The sequence below is a fragment of the Synchiropus splendidus genome, chromosome 9 (assembly GCF_027744825.2).
Source record: "Synchiropus splendidus isolate RoL2022-P1 chromosome 9, RoL_Sspl_1.0, whole genome shotgun sequence".
Lineage (NCBI taxonomy): Eukaryota > Metazoa > Chordata > Actinopteri > Syngnathiformes > Callionymidae > Synchiropus > Synchiropus splendidus.
In genome coordinates this window covers 5,733,517-5,751,930 of record NC_071342.1, presented here as the reverse complement: position 1 = coordinate 5,751,930, position 18,414 = coordinate 5,733,517, and the positions used below count along the sequence as shown (strand labels likewise).

The 18,414-nt window shown below is 43.1% G+C and overlaps 2 protein-coding genes across 9 annotated transcripts; one reads left to right on the top strand and one right to left on the bottom strand.

The window, feature by feature from the left end:
- Window positions 1-438: 438 nt before the first annotated feature.
- Window positions 439-13,518, top strand: gpr155b (G protein-coupled receptor 155b). 8 transcript variants are annotated; one of them, XR_008415776.1, is made up of 21 exons: window positions 439-585; window positions 869-1,073; window positions 1,383-1,530; window positions 1,908-2,037; window positions 2,098-2,276; window positions 2,371-2,523; window positions 3,646-3,713; window positions 3,804-3,975; window positions 4,128-4,283; window positions 4,358-4,441; window positions 4,524-4,647; window positions 5,615-5,699; window positions 5,950-6,037; window positions 6,184-6,397; window positions 7,350-7,427; window positions 7,544-7,707; window positions 7,764-7,859; window positions 7,926-7,990; window positions 8,048-8,179; window positions 8,632-12,476; window positions 12,549-13,517. XR_008415776.1 is itself a non-coding variant. In XM_053874333.1 (20 exons), exons 2-20 carry the CDS (start codon window positions 916-918, stop codon window positions 8,984-8,986), a joined length of 2,442 nt encoding a protein of 813 aa, XP_053730308.1. In that variant the 5' UTR covers window positions 439-585; window positions 869-915; the 3' UTR covers window positions 8,987-13,518. The 8 variants fall into 8 exon arrangements, 7 of the variants coding, with proteins under 7 accessions (XP_053730308.1, XP_053730306.1, XP_053730307.1 ...); XM_053874333.1 differs by having other exon boundaries at window positions 8,072-8,179; window positions 8,815-13,518; XM_053874331.1 differs by having other exon boundaries at window positions 8,072-8,179; window positions 8,632-13,518.
- On the bottom strand, window positions 10,465-18,383 carry LOC128764542 (transmembrane protein 41A-B-like). The gene is made up of 5 exons (XM_053874338.1): window positions 17,529-18,383; window positions 12,435-12,585; window positions 12,199-12,360; window positions 11,950-12,088; window positions 10,465-11,824 (listed from the first exon to the last, which is right to left on the bottom strand). Exons 1-5 carry the CDS (start codon window positions 17,660-17,662, stop codon window positions 11,589-11,591), a joined length of 822 nt encoding a protein of 273 aa, XP_053730313.1. The 5' UTR covers window positions 17,663-18,383; the 3' UTR covers window positions 10,465-11,588.
- Between the last annotated feature and the right edge of the window lie 31 nt (window positions 18,384-18,414).

Genomic DNA, 18,414 nt, shown 5'->3' with positions numbered 1-18,414 from the left:
TATTTTTTTACAGGTTCGTCCTGTTACTCTACTCTTTGTCTTCCTGTAATGCGTTTACAACAACCCAAATAAAATGAAACTCATAAAGACTGTCGTGAGCATTTCTTTGTTGTTCAATGTAAATGTGAATGATTGCGTACTAAACATTGATGCGCAGACAATCCTCCCTTTAAACGTACTATCCAATATTGCTTTTGACCTAAAAATATCGAATTAATAAAACATTTCCTAAGTATTTATTATTTGTCTTTAATCTCATAATCAGATATAAAAGTCAGTCAATATTGAAATGAAAAAAGCGTGTGATTTGGATGCTCACGTTTTTGCTGTGTCACATGAACACAGCAAGAACAGTGTGGCGTCACGCGCGACATCCAAGTGTCCAATCAGAGTCGACGGGCTCAGACTCCTAGGACACTGATTGGCTCGCTTGCTTGTAAGTCATTACATTGGGCTTGGCCACACTGCAGCTGTCAGATTCGGACTACTCTCTGAAACAACACCAGCAGACGGAACCGAGCAAAGCGGTTCTGGCGCCTCACTTGTGCTGCTATTCAGGACAAAATGGTCTGTTAGCGCGGGCTGGTAAGTCATGTGGAATTTGGTACTTTATGGAGAGGCCAGCTGTGCTTCGTGATTGAGCAAAACACGTCTCCGTCCGTCAGTATTACTGATGTTTTTAGCATGTGCTAGCCTTGTTTTTGCTCTGCAGTCAGCATTTAGTCCCATATTCGTGACGTTTGATCCCTGTAAAATATTTCATTCGATGCAACATTTTTTATTTCACCTGGAATCTGCTGACGTGTTTGAGAACAACCACATTTTCTGTGCTGATTTTACTCTCTTTCTCTCCCGAACATCTCTGAAGGTAGCACCATCACCTGACCTCTGAGGATTTCCGGTACATGCATCGCCATGGAGACTGCCAGCAACTATGTTCTCATCCATGGAAAGAACATCTCCCACAGCAGCTTGGCTGGCTCTGCTGTTGTCCCCCACATGTCCATCGACAAGCTTTTCCCAGCTCTGCTCGAGTGTTTCGGCATTATAATGTGTGGTTACATTGCTGGCAGGTAATTCTCTGCACGATTAAATGTCACAATTGATGTCAATAGTTGCCTTGGCAAGAAGTCAATATTTGTTTGCCAAATGAAGCCTCAATTAGAGTTGTTGTTGTCCCTGTACTTCTGAATTATGAAGGTTGTGTTCATTTGTACTGGAGTTCACTAAGTTAACACATATTGTTAGGGTTAAATAATTCACTTTATGATATTTAGCTGCTTCATATAATGAGAAGTAAAAGAAGTGTCAGATCAAAAATGAAAATGGTAATCAATCTTCTTAATGCTAGGTCATATTAAGGCAATTTTTTTTTTATTTAGGGCCGATATAATCACAGAGCATCAGGCCAAGGGTCTAGGAAACTTTGTGTCCAAGTTTGCACTTCCTGCTCTGCTCTTCAAAAACATGGTGCTGTTGGACTTCGGAGATGTCATCTGGGCATTTTTCTGGAGTGTCCTGGTTGCCAAGGTCAGTAGAAGCACACCTTTGTTCTTAAACTAATGTTCAGCAATTTCATGCTGTTATGTTGTGCTTTAACGTATTGTTGGGTGGGCATTGTTTGCAAAGTGGGAGTGAAATTCATCAAGTTTTGCTGCTGAATGGTTGAACACTGCATGTTGAATTATATTTTGATTGAAAGTATATTGTATGAATCATAAATACTGATAGGATTTTTATTAGATAGCTCTCTCTTTTGGCAAGGAATGTGTGAGCATCTTTTAAGTGAGACGATATCAGGTTTTTATGAGTCGATAAATTAACCTCACAACTTAACATAAATGACACCTCCAATATATATATATATATATATATATAACTTGTTTTCCATTCCATCCTCTGTGTAGGTGGCGGTGTTCATGCTGGTGTGTGTCCTCACCCTGATGGTGGCCAGTCCAGAGAGCAGGTACAGCAAAGCCGGTCTGTACGCCATCTTTGCTACGCAAAGCAATGACTTTGCTTTGGGATACCCGATAGGTGAGAGAGCCAGAATCCCGCTGAGTTCAGCCCTTTATTCATCTTTCTGTGTTGTGTCAGTCGATGCCTTGTACAGGAGCACGTATCCTGAGTATCTCCAGTACATCTATCTGGTCGCACCAGTCTCCTTAATGTTGCTGAATCCCATCGGCTTCGCTCTGTGTGAGGTGCAGCACTGGAAGCAGGCCAGCCACCCACAGCGCAGCACCATCAGAATCCTCGCCGTCGTGATCTTCCAGGTACACATACAGTAAAAAAAAAATTCATCTATTTAATTCTCCTCTTCTTCCTGTTTGATTTGTCTTAGCCTTACCTGCTGGCTTTTCTCCACAGGTGTTGAAAAACCCAATTGTATTCATGGTGATAGTAGGAATCATCTCCCACTTTGCACTGGGACAGAAGATCCCTGCTGTGCTCTCAGAGTTCATAGACGGACTGGCCAACTCTTTTGGAGGAGCCGCTTTGTTTTACCTTGGGCTGACCATGGTGAGATGTCAATGCCTTCTGCGCTGATTCATTGTTTCTCTGTCGTGTCTTTATTGGCATGCGTTCTGTTCTGTTTTTTGGGCTTTTTTTTTTCAGCTGCGCTGACATTGTTTTAGAAATCCTGCCGGAAAGCCTGATGTTTTCGGTGTCAGCTTAATGCCCTCCTTGTGTATTTATTTGCTAGTTATTATCTATAACTGCAGGGGCTGATGGTGGTCATTATTTGCGAACAAAATTGTATGATTATAAAGTGACTGTTTTCCAAACATGCATGACACTTACATGCATATTGGCATTAAAAAAGTCACTTTACAAGGAGTAAGAATTGAGTCGCCTGAGGACAATGTAAGTGCGATGATGCTGTGCTAGCTAACTGGGGTGTGGGTTCTTTAATGTTTATTAAGTTTGAAAATATTTAATCGTACTTACGAGGCTACTTAAGTAATATTGCATCACATTTTTTCAGTCACTCTCAAAGCCATGATGTAGTTTTCATTGAGAGGGACACCACCAGGCTGCTCAGTTCTCCCCAGGCGCCCGGGCATCCGTCTTAGTAACGGGCAGAAAAACTGAATAACTTGAGTCCAGAAGTGAAAGTTTGTTGTTGGAGATGTGTGGAATAGAACAATTATTGTAACTACTGTCTCAGTTGGCTGATTGATGTCATTTTAAAGTTATTACCATCTTAATATAGCTTAAAATCTCAGTTGCGTTATCTTTATTTCATTTAAACTGTAATTAAATGGTCAAAGACTCACAGTAATGATTCTTAATTACCAGATGCTGAAAGTGTAACTTGTCTTCAAAGAAAATGACTGAAGAACTAACTGATGGTTTATTTATTTTTCTATTCTATAACCATGAAATCAAGACAAAACCTGGTGATTTGTATGTAGCTGCAGTGAAGGGGTTAAGAGACGAAAGCTCAGCATTTCCAAGTGAAATACCGTTCCCAATCTCTTTTTAATGAACTTGACTAAAGTAAAATCTCATAAGTTCAAGTGGTTTTCGTGGGAGTCATGGGGTCAAGCCTTGGTCTTCCCAGTTCCTGATGATCTGTTGTCCAAGCTCAACATGTAAGTGTTTGAAAAATGAACGACCACAATAACGCTTCGGCTGCAGGTTGGCCAACTGAGAAAGCTGACTAGAGACGCCGGAGTCGCTTTGATTCTTCTCATCACGGCCAAACTGTGAGTCATGTCGTCGTGGTTTCTCATTAGAGCTGCACTGTATACTCCTCGTGGCTAAGACTGTTGTGTATGTGCGTGTTTGTTGTGCAGGCTTGTGATGCCCCTGGTGTGTAAGGACATGGTGGATATTTTGGACGTTGGTGTAAACAGCACCAGTGCCAATCACACCAGTTTGTCCAACTTTGCTTTCCTGTATGGGGTCTTCCCCACTGCACCTAGTGTGGCCATCTATGCTGGCCACTACAACATGGAGTTAGAGGTGGTGAGTGCACTTAACAGTCCTGGATACGCCACAATGAGAAACCGTGTTGTTCTAATACATATGAAAAAAAGTTCTTTTGGGTGTAGCGACAGACAGGAATGACAAACATGTCATCCGCTTTCTGTAGTTTGATAGTCTGTTTGTGTCTTCAGGTGACATCGGGGATGGTCATCAGTACCTTCCTCTCTGCTCCCATCATGTATGTGTCTGCCTGGCTGCTAACCATCCCTCTGATGGACCCGCTGCCACTGGTGACTGAGCTTCAGAACGTCAGCTTCAACATCAGCATTGTCTGCCTCATCGCTCTGGTGAGTCCAGCTGTACTTTAAGGTTCAGCATCAAAGCAAGATCTGAGTATTTGTGTCGTGGCTCCCTGTCTCAGGTTTGGACCATCACCGTCATGTTACTGAGCAGGAAATTCAACCGGCTCCCTCATCTCTTCGCCTTGAATCTCTTCCTGGCTCAGGTTTGCTCCCACATAAATGTGATGACACATTGATAAGTGCGTAATGGAATTTGATTTATTTGTATTTTAATGACTTTTCTAGTTCCTGGTTTGCGTCAGCATGATTCTCTGGAACTTTCTGGTGAAGCAAGAGGACAACCTCATCAGCAAAACTCTCACCTTCACCATGCTCTATGGCTCACTGTACAGCACCTATATTTGGACTGGTATGAGAGGTCTATATATCTATCTGTTAGGGATGGTCGATAACTTATCGTATACGATATGCTGCCAAAAGCAATCCTCGCAATGAGAATTTGGAATCTCATGATAAATACGATGAACACACTGCTAACTCTTGACACGAATACGACGAGACCATGATGGCACGCCCTGCTCTCCAGCTCTGCGGTGACAGCTGAGCAACACTGTGGTGAAACTTGTTGGATCTTTGACGGACATCCCCTCTGTAACCCCATTAGGGTTCACTGATCGCTCTCACAGGCAGCGCTTATGCTATAACCCAGAATCAGTTAGGGACCATCAACAAATTTTGATTCAGTCTGAGTATTAATGAAATCTTCAAACATGTAAATGAAAAAAACTGTTTCAGGTGAGAGAATTATGAAAAGATTTTTCATCACACTTAGCAAAAAGGCTGATAGTTTGTAGAATGTTTTCGAGAATAGAATATGACTAAACGATCATTCATTCAGATTATTTCTATTATTTCTTCTGTAGCATATTGGAAATTTGTCCAGATGGGTCCATAGTTAAAGTAAACTGTTAACAGACCTGAGTATATTGGGGACAGCTGACTTACGGCTCAATTTAACCCTGAAATAAAACTGGCAGAGCACGCTGTCAGACACGACTGGCTTCTACGAGATATGTGAGATACTGAATTTCTCATCTCTGCACTTAGTTAACTATTATATTTAAACATAAAAAAATGATGATGTTGAAGACAAACTCCACTAATAAGTTTCATCATAAAACAGTTTCAAGAGAGACTGTAGTGTGTCCAACACATAATCAAAAATGTATTTATCGTCATAATTATCGTTATTGCCAAAATGAAAAAAAAAAATCATATTTTTTTGTCCGTATCGCCCATCCTTACTATCTGTCTGTCTGTTAATCCGTTTGTCATTTGAGAGTGAGGAGTTGGATTTTTTGCTTGTCCTGTTGCAGGTTTGATTCCTCTGTGTTTGGCTCTGACCACCAGAGATGATCTGCTGAGACTTCGACCAGGAGTGTTCATGGCTTTAGGCTGGGGGTAAGTGAATCCTAGCCACATCATTGCTTTTTTAGGAGGCAGGAAGAAAACATGCTTGTACAATTGATTTTTTTTTTTAAATATGGCACGATGACAGTATTTATCATTCATTTAAAAGTAAATGCACTCTTGCAAAAAACAGTGTTCAACCCTTGCTTGTGTGGATTTTCTCTGAGCACTGTAGTTGCCTCCCGCTGTCGAATGACTGAAAAGTTTTTTCTTGAATTTAATTTCAAGTCTGTGTTTGTAGCGTACCTCTAATCATGGTCGGAGGACTTCTGATCTTCGGAGAACAAACTGAGACGATTGACTCTGCGTTTTTCTACGGAAGAGCTCAGGTAAGATTTGTGTATCTGTCCAAATACCAACGCAGTGTTTTAAATGAAGGTGAAAACCTGAGATTCATTTGCTTTTTATTGGTCTTGTTTATTTAAATCCCTTCACATCAAAGTTTAGTGAGCGATTTTGTCTGTCCTGTATGCAGATCATCAGCACGGCTGTGGTGCTCTCAGTCAGCCTCGTGTTAGGGGCCATTTCCCTGATGGGCCTCAGTCAGGGTGACCGCAACCAGAGGGGCTACCATGTCCTCAGCAGAGCCGCCGCCCTGGGTGTCAGTGAAGAGCTGAGGAACCCAGGCTCGCTGGAAGAATCCCACCGGCCGCAGCAAATGCTGAGCTCTGCATGTAGCATCAACTCGGGTAACTTGATCTCACCTCTGTATTTCAATTCTGTCAGCACCTGCAACGTGTTATGTCGTTTAATATTTAATTACATAGCTTATTATAATTTGACTTTTCTTCTAAATCAAGGACTTAACTAAAAACAAACATATAATGGATCACAAGCAAACAAGCATGTTGGGAGTCATTAATGTCTCATTGTTAAAGTAGCTCAAGCTCTTCACTCCCGCCAGTCAGAGAGGTACATTTTATAATTATTATTAAAAATGTAGTTCCTTCATTTGTTTGTAAACAGAACAGCTCCAAAATAGATGCACATATTTTGTTCATTCATTGTTCATTCAGCATCTCTCGTAGACACAAGTAAGAGGTTAAAAACTCCAGTGGAGCTGCAATGTTTCTGTGATGGGTAGAACGTTGCAACCTTCTTCATCTTATCGTCTTACAGTGATACTTGAACATCTTCAGCTTGGTTTTTGACAGCTGAAGCTGGATTTAGCTGCTTCCCGGCGTTTGAGCTCTGAGTCGGTAGACAGAAGACGGGTGCTGCCTCTGACTGTATGTCCAGACTGAAGTCCTGTCTATTGAAAGATGGAGCTATAGGAGAGATACTATTGGACGACACTCCCGGTTGGGTTCCAATGGACCACTCTTTACAAGCGCTGTGTTCATGTTATTCGGCAAAGTAGTACATCTTCAGTGCACAATTATTTTGCAGCATTAACATGTGTCATCAACTTGTTTGACGAAGTAACATAAAGCTTCAACTTGTGACTCCTCTATCAGTTGATCTTTTAATTAGTCCTTGAGAATAAGTGATCTCTTTGTATGCAGTTGCTCAGATGCCATATTGTGTCAATAGCTCCGTACACTTGCGATGGTGAGCTCTGGGTCTCAGGTCTCTGAGTGTTTCTTCAGTTTGGGATTTGTCCTGATGCTGCCACGTTCCACATTTCTGATGTGTTTCCAGATCTAAACCACTGTTCTCCTCCACAAAACATCCCTGACATGGTGGTGAGCTCGCAGAGGGAGCACACCAATGGTTCTGGTAAACATCATTAGTGTCATCTCTTCCACTTTCAAGAGCTCCTCTCATGAGCTCTTCTAGACAGTGCTGTGTCCGTGTTTGTTGGACAAACAATGTGACTGACATTCTTCCTCCAGGCCACATGGGGTCGCTGTGCGATGGTCTGCAGCACCCGCGACAGAGTTGCTCCATGTCCGAGCAGCCGCTGGACCTCCCTCCTCCTGGGCGTCAGGCTCCAGATGAGAAGCAGACCGTCAGACATGTTCTGCTGTGTCTGCTGCTCAGCGTTAGTTTGCTTGCGGTGAGTCTGACATTAGTCCCTGAGTCAGACCCAGATTGACTCTTGTCTCTGCTCAGAACCTGTCCAGTTGCTTGTGGTGGCTGTTCAACAAAGATCCGGGACGACTCTACCTGGAGCTGCAGTTCTTCTGTGCTGTGGCCAACTACGGACAGGTCGGGAGTCACATTCAAGTCTGTGTTCACAAACAGACCGGATCAGTTCTTGCTTTTCCACCACAGGGCTTTCTCTCTTTTGGGATCTTTGGTCTGGACCGGCATCTCATCATTCTGCCTTTCAAGAAGCGGTGAGTTCTGAGTCACTGACTTGTCAAACTAAACTACGAGTTGTTGCTGTTGCGCAGGCTGCTCACCATGTGGCACGGCAGGGATGGTGAGGAGGTGAGTCCTGCGGAGGTGGCCGAGGAAGTCCGACTCACCTGCACTCAGTTCGTCCGCTACCACAAAGACCAGTGTGTGCAAGATATCGTCCACAGGTAAGAGGTCGCGATGCCACTGCTCCAGCTTTGGCCTGATGCTCCAGCTCCTTTGGGTTTTTGGTCAGAAGTAGTCACTAGGCTGCTCAGAAGGAAAGAAAATGCATGTACCCACTGTTGAGCTCATGCTGCGCTTCAGTCAAAGCTATCTGACTTTGCTTGACCTGATCACCTGGTTGCTGGTCTGGTGTTCAGCTGGAGTTCCCTTTTCTATTGAGAACTGCATCCTTCTGCTCCATTAAAAAACAAAACTATGACTTTTTACAAACTATCTTTTGGATTGTTTTGGTCCCTGCTTATTTTCTTCTGATGTTCTTTTTCTTCTGTCATGCTTTTTTTTTTTCTCTGCTTGTTTCCTGTCTGCGGCCCTTGCCTTTTCCATGGCTCCTCCTAGTGGCTCGGGCGAGAGTGTGAGCGCTCCCACAGGTGAATCCTTCCTCTGATGCCGACAGGTGTGGAAGGCAGCCTCGCGAAGAGCGCAGGTCTGAGATTCTTCTGCAGCAGGAACCGGAGAGTTCCCTTCAGACTTCTGCCAACGAGCCCCAGTTTAGCCCTGCTGACCTGCACCCCCCTCACCAGCACGACCCCCACCCCACAACTTTCCTCTCTCATCCTGAATGTACGTTTCCTGGCAGCATCCTGGTAGACTGGCTGGTGGAGCGAGGCCTGTCCGCCGGCAGGGTGGAAGCCGAGCGCTACGGGGGTCGATTGTGGCAGGGAGGCGTGTTGGCTCACATGACGGGTCAGGAGCGCTTCAAGGACACGGCCACATTGCTGTACCACTTCACATCCTCCACAGAGAGTTGAGCTGCGTGGCAGATTTTACCAAATAGGAGGTTTGAAAAAATGACATGTGAATCCTCGTGCAGCCAAACCAAAGCACAAGTGCCTTACGGTGCAGCTCCTCCTCCCAGCCTGCTGCTAAAACACAGTGTCGATTTACTGTAATATTTAAATGCCATTTCATATTTATCGCATGCGTGGGCGCACAGGCAGATTCTTTTTGGGTGTGTACACCCAACCATGAATCAAAACTGCACTATCACTCTAGAGTTACTGTATCATGACACCACTTTTTGATCGTTCCTTATTAAAACAGAACCATTAGATAGTGACGCAGAATCAATTTAAAAGTGGTCCACTGTGAAATATGCAGTGGACGAGGGGCAGCATGTGAGCCTGACTGCTTCCCTCGCCCCTCTTTTGCCACATTCCTCATGCCCCTGAAGGGCAGAAGAGGCTACAGAAAGTACACCTATTTGTGATACTTTTGATGTGTAGGATGATGCAACAGTGGACTTGTGTCATAAAAACCAAGGGATCCTGCATATTGCATATTGAGGCTATTTAAATGTTACATTTATATGTTGGCCAGTCAAAATGGAGATTAATATCCAGGAAGATTATGTGACATTCAAATTGATATTCAGGCCTGTTAAAGGTAGTCTGCATTAAGAGGAACCAAAATGAGGGTTGTGGGTCATACAATAGTACTGCTAAAAAATGTGTTTCTTATTATTTAGAATAAGTTAGATATTTAACTCCGGTGTTTAAGGTACCAGCCATATATACTATTGGATAAGGCTTGTTAATCATTCTGTCCTGTGGCCTGAAACATTGATAACAAACGAGAAGAGGTTGAATTTGCAGCCTGAGAAGCTGAGAAGAACTTTTTCTACTTAAAAAAAAAAAAAAAAAAAAAAGCATCAATAAGTTGGTGTGTGCCATCTTCTCAAGTGTGCACATGTCAGCAGTCACTTTGGGCTGGTTCACTACATTGTCTCCCTGCATGATGTGCTCTACACTGGAACTGTGCACTGACTGAATATGGAACATGGGTTCTCCTATACATATTTTAAAATATATATAACTGAAACAGAAGTCAAATCACGACCGTAACGTTTGCAAAACACTACCGATCTGAGGATGTTTACATTGAACCTTGATTATGCATTCACATATGAAGCAAGAGTGTATTTAAATGGACACAACTCAGCCTCTGCATTTATTTTATACTTGTCCTGAACATGAGCATGTCTCCAGCCGCCTCTGAAGGTGATGCATTCACCATCGGGTGCGTGTGTTTCACTCCTAGCTGGTGTCCTTTTAAAGTGTGTATGTGCGCAGGGTACGTGTGTGTGTGTGTGTCAGTGTTTTTAATGTATCAGCTGTATTAACTACTGAGGGAACCAAATAAATATTTACACCCTAATGCTACTTTATTTGTTGCCTATCATGGAAAGAAGCGTATTGAAATGAAAATTAGAGGAAAAGTCAGTGTTGAATAGTAGTTATTTAATATTAAAAACAATCGAATAAAAATGAAAGTCAATCTATAGACAGACAGAAAGAGAAATAGTATTGATGAGTGCTCGGACTTGTCTCAGCAAATTCCACAAAGAAAATGATTTTATAAAACATTTTGGTGATTGACACGTTAAAATAGATCTAAAACACATGACATATAAAAAGTTGCTTGTTTTTCAAAGTACACTGGTTGATGACAGACAGTGTTAAGGTTTGTTTTTATTAGTCATGGGGAGAATTCTGAGTTATGAGAGTTTATGAGAGAGATTAAAATGTATGGCTTGTAATAAATGTTGCATGGTTGTATTGGTTATTGAATATGACTGCTTCCACTAAACACACTCAAAGCAGATAAAATAAGTCATCAGAACTTGCAAATTAGTGTCACATGAAGGCACAGTTTAAGACTCTGAAAATCATTTTAAAATCACACGTTTTGTGACAAAGTGCAACAAATCTAACAAGCATTAACAGCATTGTGTTTTACTAACTCAAGTTGTATCCTCAAGAGCAGCAACTTCTCACGTGTGTATATATAGAAGTAAACAGTAGCTATATTGCTTAAATTAGGGCGAGTCATTTTTACATGACATCTTTATCAGCATGGTGGATTGTAATTTCTCGAGGTGCGTGAGAAGATCACAGTGAACTGAGAGGAGCAGTTGTACTTGCAGCACAGCTACGTTAAGACACGTGTGTTTTTAAGTGCTTTAAAATGTGACGCCAAGGCTAAAAACTGTAAACTACATATGAAATAGTAAACTAAGAATCAATACGGTTTTCAAGTGCTGTCCAACTCCACACCGCTATTCTTCAAAAAATCCATTTTTGCAGAGATAGATATTTGGATTTCCAAACACCAGAGGGCGCCAAACGCGCATGAACGTGAGTATGACGCCACACGGTCACGTGTAGCGGTTGTGTTTCTAATACGCAATGTTTACTTCACCCTGGTCACAATGTTTGAGTCCTGATTGCAAACTTTTGACTAAAATAAAACACTGTAAAAATGACAATGTTGTTTACAGTAGGATGATGCTCCTTTTTTGCGTTCATATTCAAAGAAGGTGTAAAACCATGTCCTGTTTTTTTTTTCCAGGGATCACCGTCTCTTCTGTTCCTGGTTGTGTTGGGCGGGTCCCAGACTCCTGTCATCCATCCCGTCCACCTTCAGGTGAGACTCGCCGTAGCGCTTGATCAGAGCACCGGGCACCAGGGCGGCCACTGCGATGGCCAGCAGCTGCGCCAGAGTGCCCCAGGAGAAGATGTCATCCATGGAGGAGATCTCTGAGAGGATGGAGCCGGTGCGCACGCAGATGAAGTTATACGGGATCAGGCCTTGGACAGAGAACATGAGGCAAAATCACTTTTGTTATCTTTCAGCTTGCTGCAGTTGAAGATTTGAGGTTGCGTGATGCGTTTTTGTGGTGTTGTGGGCGTGTTTCAGTGGCACGCTGTCTCACCTATGAACACAGAGGAGAAGAAGATAGGCAGAGGGATGTTGAGGACAGGACAGGTGATATTAAGGAACCAGTTAGGAGTCATGGGGAAGAAACGGAGGAAGAGGAGGAAGAAGAACAAACTGCTACGGTTTTCTTCTGCCTGACAGCAGGAAGAAAGAAGCGAGAGAGTATGGAGGAGAAGAGAAGGGCTGTGACAGGAACCGTTCAGCAGCAGCGCAAAAATAATCTGAAATTTTCTCAAACACTCACCTTCCTCTGCAACAGCGCCACCTTGTCTGGAAAGAGCTGAACTACATGCTGCTTTCCGAAAGTGGACGAGAGGAGGAAGCAGAAAGTGGAGCCGGTGGTGGTGAGTAAACAAGCCAGCAACAAACCCTCCCACGGTCCGAAGATGGCTCCGGCCAGCATGTTCTACACCAGACGGGACAAAAGACCATGGGTTTCTGCGCACGTGGCTTCACCTATAACCAGAGATGCGGGCTGACCAGAAACGATGAGCCAGGAATCGCGAAGGACTGTTTGTACAGGTACGCGCTGCAGAAGAGCAGCAGGACGTAGCTGTAGTGTTCTCGCTTGTAAAACTTGAGCATCTCTGCCAGGTCGCGCAGCTCGTCCAGGTCGGAGGGGAACTTGAGTCTGCAAGGAAACAAACCACACCCATGATGATGTCATCAGATGGTTCAGACTAGCTTAGGCCCAGTACCCTTAGCGCTTCCAAAACCCAAGTGGAAATCTTTCGAGATGAAAACGCGATTTCACTAGATACAAATTAGAAAATGTAGCGAACACGCTCACATCTGTGACAGGTAGTAGCCAGCGATTGACTGTTTTCATTCAGGAAAAATGTTGGTTCCTGCTGCTGCGTTGGTTCTGTTTGTTTGGCTTCGGCTCAGACGCAGAGAAGAACATTTAACATTCACATTCGCAAAACCAGAACTAGTGAACGCAACCAATTTCATCATTTCATTTAAAGCCTGCATCCAACCTCATGACATTTTGAGGGTTGATTTCAAGGGCAAATCCACACTCCCCTCTGCTCCCTAGAGTGATGGGCACACGATCCCTGAACGTTAACGCTGAAAATCGATACCTCGGAAGTTGGAAGTCACAGCGGAGTTCAGTGAGTAAAAGAAAATGGCGACATCCACGAAAGCTATTCTCAAGTGCGCATTCTCAGAATATTAGAAAGTTCTTGAAAAATCTGCGTCCCACTTGTAGAAGAAATGCAATTGCGTGAGTATGTGGAGTTCTTCATTTATTCTAAACTTCTGCGTCATGTTTACATTTGGGGAAGCCATCTTGGATTGCAAACTCAGGGTGGTGAGAACCTTCCCACCTTCCGGCTGAGAAGTCAGGTGACGTCAGTGGGGGAGGCGGAGCTGGGAATTTCACAGTTCCGGGGGCAACTGGAATGCACCATTAATAGTTAGGTTTGGGTGAGCTGTGTAGTTTCATCTGGAGTCGTGAACATTTTGAACGTTACTCCCATTCGCCTGTATAGCTTTGCTAGCCCTCACCCACTGTGTGCCTTGGTGTAGGAGCTGTGAAACACTACTGCCACCTGCTGTCCGATTGAGTGTAAATTAAAAAGGTGTTCTTTTTTTTAAATAAAACAAGTGCAGGGAAAATTTGTCTTTTGTGATGTGGTCACTGTATGTCCTTGCAGCAGTTTGCTGTTTGCAGTCCCCTTGACAATCTTGAGATGTGATGCAAAACACTGAATTATCGTCTGATGTGGAAATGTGAAACACTTTTTTTTTTCAAAATATATCCCAAATTTACAACATTAAGCTAAAAAAAATAGGAATACTGAAGTAATACTGCAGTGGTATAAAGAGCAGTAAACAGTCCTCGCTGCATGTGTTACTTGAGTGCGTCACAGCTGCGACAGAAATATCTCGCGGGTACAGGGAGAAAACCCCCACTTACACACTAAAATCCCCCGACTGAAACACAAGAAGCAGTTTTTTCTGAGCCACCTGCTCCAGCATACAGGCCCTAGTGGTCAGCTGACCCGCATGCGGCTCTGTTATTGGTCGAAATGCTGATGATAGATATGTGAAACTGTGGAGATGTATGTTCAGTATTTAAAGGGGAAATGTGTCACAGTGGGTACTTTTATTTTAGCTCTACTTCCACACGAAAAGTGCTTGCAGGCTGACGTGTACGAGCCTTGTCTGTTACGTTGAGTTTTTCTTATTTAAGGGGTAAATGGAAGCTACTTTGAGATGCATGAATATAGATGTCTATTTAATATTTTTGAATAACAAAAAGAAAGAAAGGAAACTGAAATGGGAAAAAAAGACAAATGAAAGAAGTTAAAAATACCATGTTTGAAAAATACATATTTCACACACCAAAAATGAAAATTGAGCAGTATAAAGCAAAGTGGAAAAGGCAATTGATTCATATAATAAAGAGCAGAACATTGTGTGTGATATAGTTAAAGAACAGTATCCGATCCAGCATCCACCTTTATTTGACGAATCCATACTTCCTTCCATGTGTCACAGTAAACTATCATTAAGATTAAGGATCTTTTGCAATAACTTTGAAGTCCCTTTCCGACAATAATCTGTCAACTAAAATGTTCAGTTCTGTGACTCCCCACTTGTGAACTGTATTTTTACCTGATGTAATTCCAATGTTCTTTTCATTCAGTGTTGCAGTTTTGTAGCAGCAAACGGAGGGCAACCAACGCATGATACATTGTAGATGTGTCACTGCCATCATTGCTTGTGTGGGCCATGCATTTTTGTGTTGTATTTAAATTGACTGGCTAGTGAACAGGCCTCGAGGTTCACCATGACCCAACGGCTTTTCCTCTTCGTGCCTACTGTGCGCATGATATGGCATGGCATTGATATTACAATATGTTTTCTGTATCCAGAGAACAGGTCGCTCAACTCAAATGCAGGAGATGTTGCAGCATTCTGATCCGAGGCTTAGGTTCAAATCTCACATCAGACCCCTTCTCTTCGATACAAATGCCAAGCTAAAGGAACAACCTTTTCAGGTCCAAGGCGCTGTCTTCTGTCTGCAGTCTGGTCTGGAGGCATGTTTTCGAAGCCCCCATTTGACAGAAATTTGCTGAGAGCCACCTGAACCACAGCATTCTGGTTGCTGTCTCTCCTGTGAGCATGGGTTTGAATCCTATTTCAGACAATCTCTCTTCGACACACTCACAACATGGAAAGCACCAATCGCCAGCAGTTTCTATTTTTCAGTATATGAGCATCCAAGGCCGTCCCACTTCTGACTGAATTTTTACATTAGATTTGAATCAATAATCAGTTTTATATCATTAAAATAAGTCATTTATTTTAAGTCATGCATGTACCATGCTATTGCACAAATCTCTCTCATCTTCGTTTGCTCTTTAATAAATCCGAAACGAAAGGTGGTGTGAGCATTCGCTCGTGTACACGCTAGGCTCCTGTGGCAGTGTCTCGGTTCAGGTTGTCGTCAGACAGACAAGGCTTCATAATGACCGCTAAAATAGAATGTGTATGATTGGCTGACCAACCGGGTCTCGCCAAAGGGTTTCACTGGCAGATACTCATGCCATTCTTGAATGACTTCACTTGTAACAGTATACACTGTATCAGTTTACTGGCTGCACACACACACACACACACAGAAGCCCGGCTGTTGACCTAGGACTGTCTCGCTCGGCGTTATTTTATCATCCCTGGAGATTCTCCTGCCTGTTAGTTTGCAACACAACACACATGCACACACACATTGTCTACCATGGGATGTGAAAATATTGATACACTCTAGTGCGAAACTTGATGGGTTGATGTTTGAAGTGTGCTGTATCCTTATTTTTTCAAGTTTGTTTTCTTGAGCTGTGTTAAGGTTCCCAGCCACTAGCTGGCAGCAAACATTCAGTTTGACTTCCTCCTCAGCTCACACTATAATACACCATGGGATTTTTGCCATGAACTACTATAGCTAACGGCTAACACCAGAGGAGTGGATGCTACTCAAGCAGCCTTGAGATGACACTGTCTGTCACAGCCCTTGTGTCCACACAGAAACAATCCTCATCGCAAAATGTATCAGGCCCAGAAGTGGGCTGAATGTACTCTGGGATCTGGGCTACATGCTGTTAAAACAGTGGGTCAGATCTGGTAGAGAGCTGTTTGCTGGATCTGAAAGAGATGTGAGCCACAGCCGCCCTCAGCCGGTCACATCATTCCATTTCTGACAACTTTGATCGACTCACTGCACCGTGACAAAGGCAACCAAGTGGTCCAACACACGACGTTCCTTTCTCTGAGTCGAGAAGTTTGGGTTCGAATCCCACTTCTGACAGAACTTTTACGTTTATTCACAGCACGGAGCTGTCTAAACCACATCAATACCAGTCACTGTCACCCCTGTAAGCACTGACTCAAATCACATTTCAACAACTTCTCTTTGGTAGATGAACTATTCTAACTATTTTCCTGTGTGCAAACTAGTATATGTCAGGACGGCCCAGTGGTCCAAGGCGCTGCGATAAGGTTGCACTCTCTTCTGGAGGCGCGGGTTCTCTCACTTCTGGCAACATGTCTTTGATACAATTGTTACGTGGAAAGCGGTAAGCGATGCCTGCATTGGAGTCTCAGAAAAGCATGCATGTTATTGTTTGTGAAACAGACTGGCGGCAGCATTTGTGGTGCAGCAGAATATTGCAGGACCAAGCCTTTTCTGTACATCAGATTTGCTTGTTGAGGAAAGCAACAGTCCATGCTCCTGTGAGCCGGGAACTCAGAGTCCAACTGGAATCAGTATTTCACATGATGTGATAATAATCCGGGTGGTCCCGGCAAAATATGAAATATGCCCAAAAAAAATATACTCACTGCAGATCAAGAGCATGTTCCCGCTCAGAGGATGTCAGGCTTGTTATGATAACAGGCTTCATGATGTCATTACTGTCTTATAACATATGACAAAACAGTTGCTATGTTCTTGCATGATTCATGGAATATTCACACGTCCGGCCGTTTACTTGATTTATGTAGATTTTTTTAACCACTTCCTAGCGGACCTGAAATTGAGGCATCTTATTTGAGGAAACATTTCACTTGAAACTACATCCTGTAGCATCACAAAGGACAAACTGAACTTGTGTCCCAGCCACTTGGGGGCTGCCTGAGGTCCCTGGTTGCAGGGCTCGGTTTCACCAACTATGCAGAAGCCAGTGAAACAGTTGCTCATGTTTCACCTGCTGTTAAAATACAATCCTTCATATTAACGTGAAAAAGTTTTTTTTTTTTTTTGCAGGTAGAATCGTCTGTATTGTCCTCGTCGTTTGTTTACATCCCAATGTACACGTATACGAGATGACGACTCGGCGACAGCTGCTTTACCGTGAAAACACCGGTGGATCCAAACACACGCTTGAATATATCCTAACAGGTCTTGTATTTCTCAGTCATTTGCTTTGTACGTGTTTGATCCCTTCATTGATTTGAATCAATCGATCGCACTCCGTATTACTGAAAAGTTGTGTTATTACAAACTACACTGTAATGACTTCATGCAGAAAAATAAGACACCTTTCAGGGCAGAGGCTGTGTACGTACTTGAAGTCGTGACCCTCGTGGTCCCGAGAGTCTGCCTCGTTGAGCGCTGGTCCCGGTGGAAGGTGCGTCGAGAGCAGGTAGAGATAGACGCTGGCGGCAGCCACTATAGCCGCGAGCCCCGCTATGGAGCGCATGGTGCTCCTCGTAGAATCTTCGTCAGCTGAACGGCAATAAACAACTGCGGATTGAGTTCACCGGCGAGGCCTTTTGGGAAATGCTTCTGACGAGTCAGCTCCGGGAAAGCAGCGCGCTCCGGCCGCTCAACAGGCGTCTGAAGGCCAGTGGCGTTCTGTCCGAGTGACAGTGGCGATCACATGACCCCGACATATAACGGTCCGTCTTCTCTTCGAAACCAACTAACAGTTAACTGTAGTTACCGTTTTGTTCTTGGAAGTTTCTTTAAAACTTAAAAAGTTGTTCCACCGAAGTTCGCTTTACATTTAGAGTGAGCCGCTGCATGAAGCTACTTCATATGGCCGCTAGAGGGTGACATCGGATTCAAATTAATCCGAGTAAACGATATTAACAATAACAATATAATAATTATAAATAACAACATTGACGAATATATATCCTGATTTTGAAGAAAAAACGTGCTTAGACGTACAATTTTAAAAGGAAAATCACTCAGATATTAAACTATGGATCAATACTAAGCTACAAAAGAGTGACTCTTTAGTTAATAACAAATAAAATTGCTTCGTTCCTTACGTTCGTATGCACGACACAGCTAACCCTAATCCATTTTTATTTAAGTACACATGTAAAAGTAGAGTCCTCATTTTAAAAACATAATAACTGAATCACTTCATTATTCCAGACTAATAATAGCATTATTACCGATAACTGTTTTATTGTTAGTGGCTTAAATAAAGCACGTTTTGGT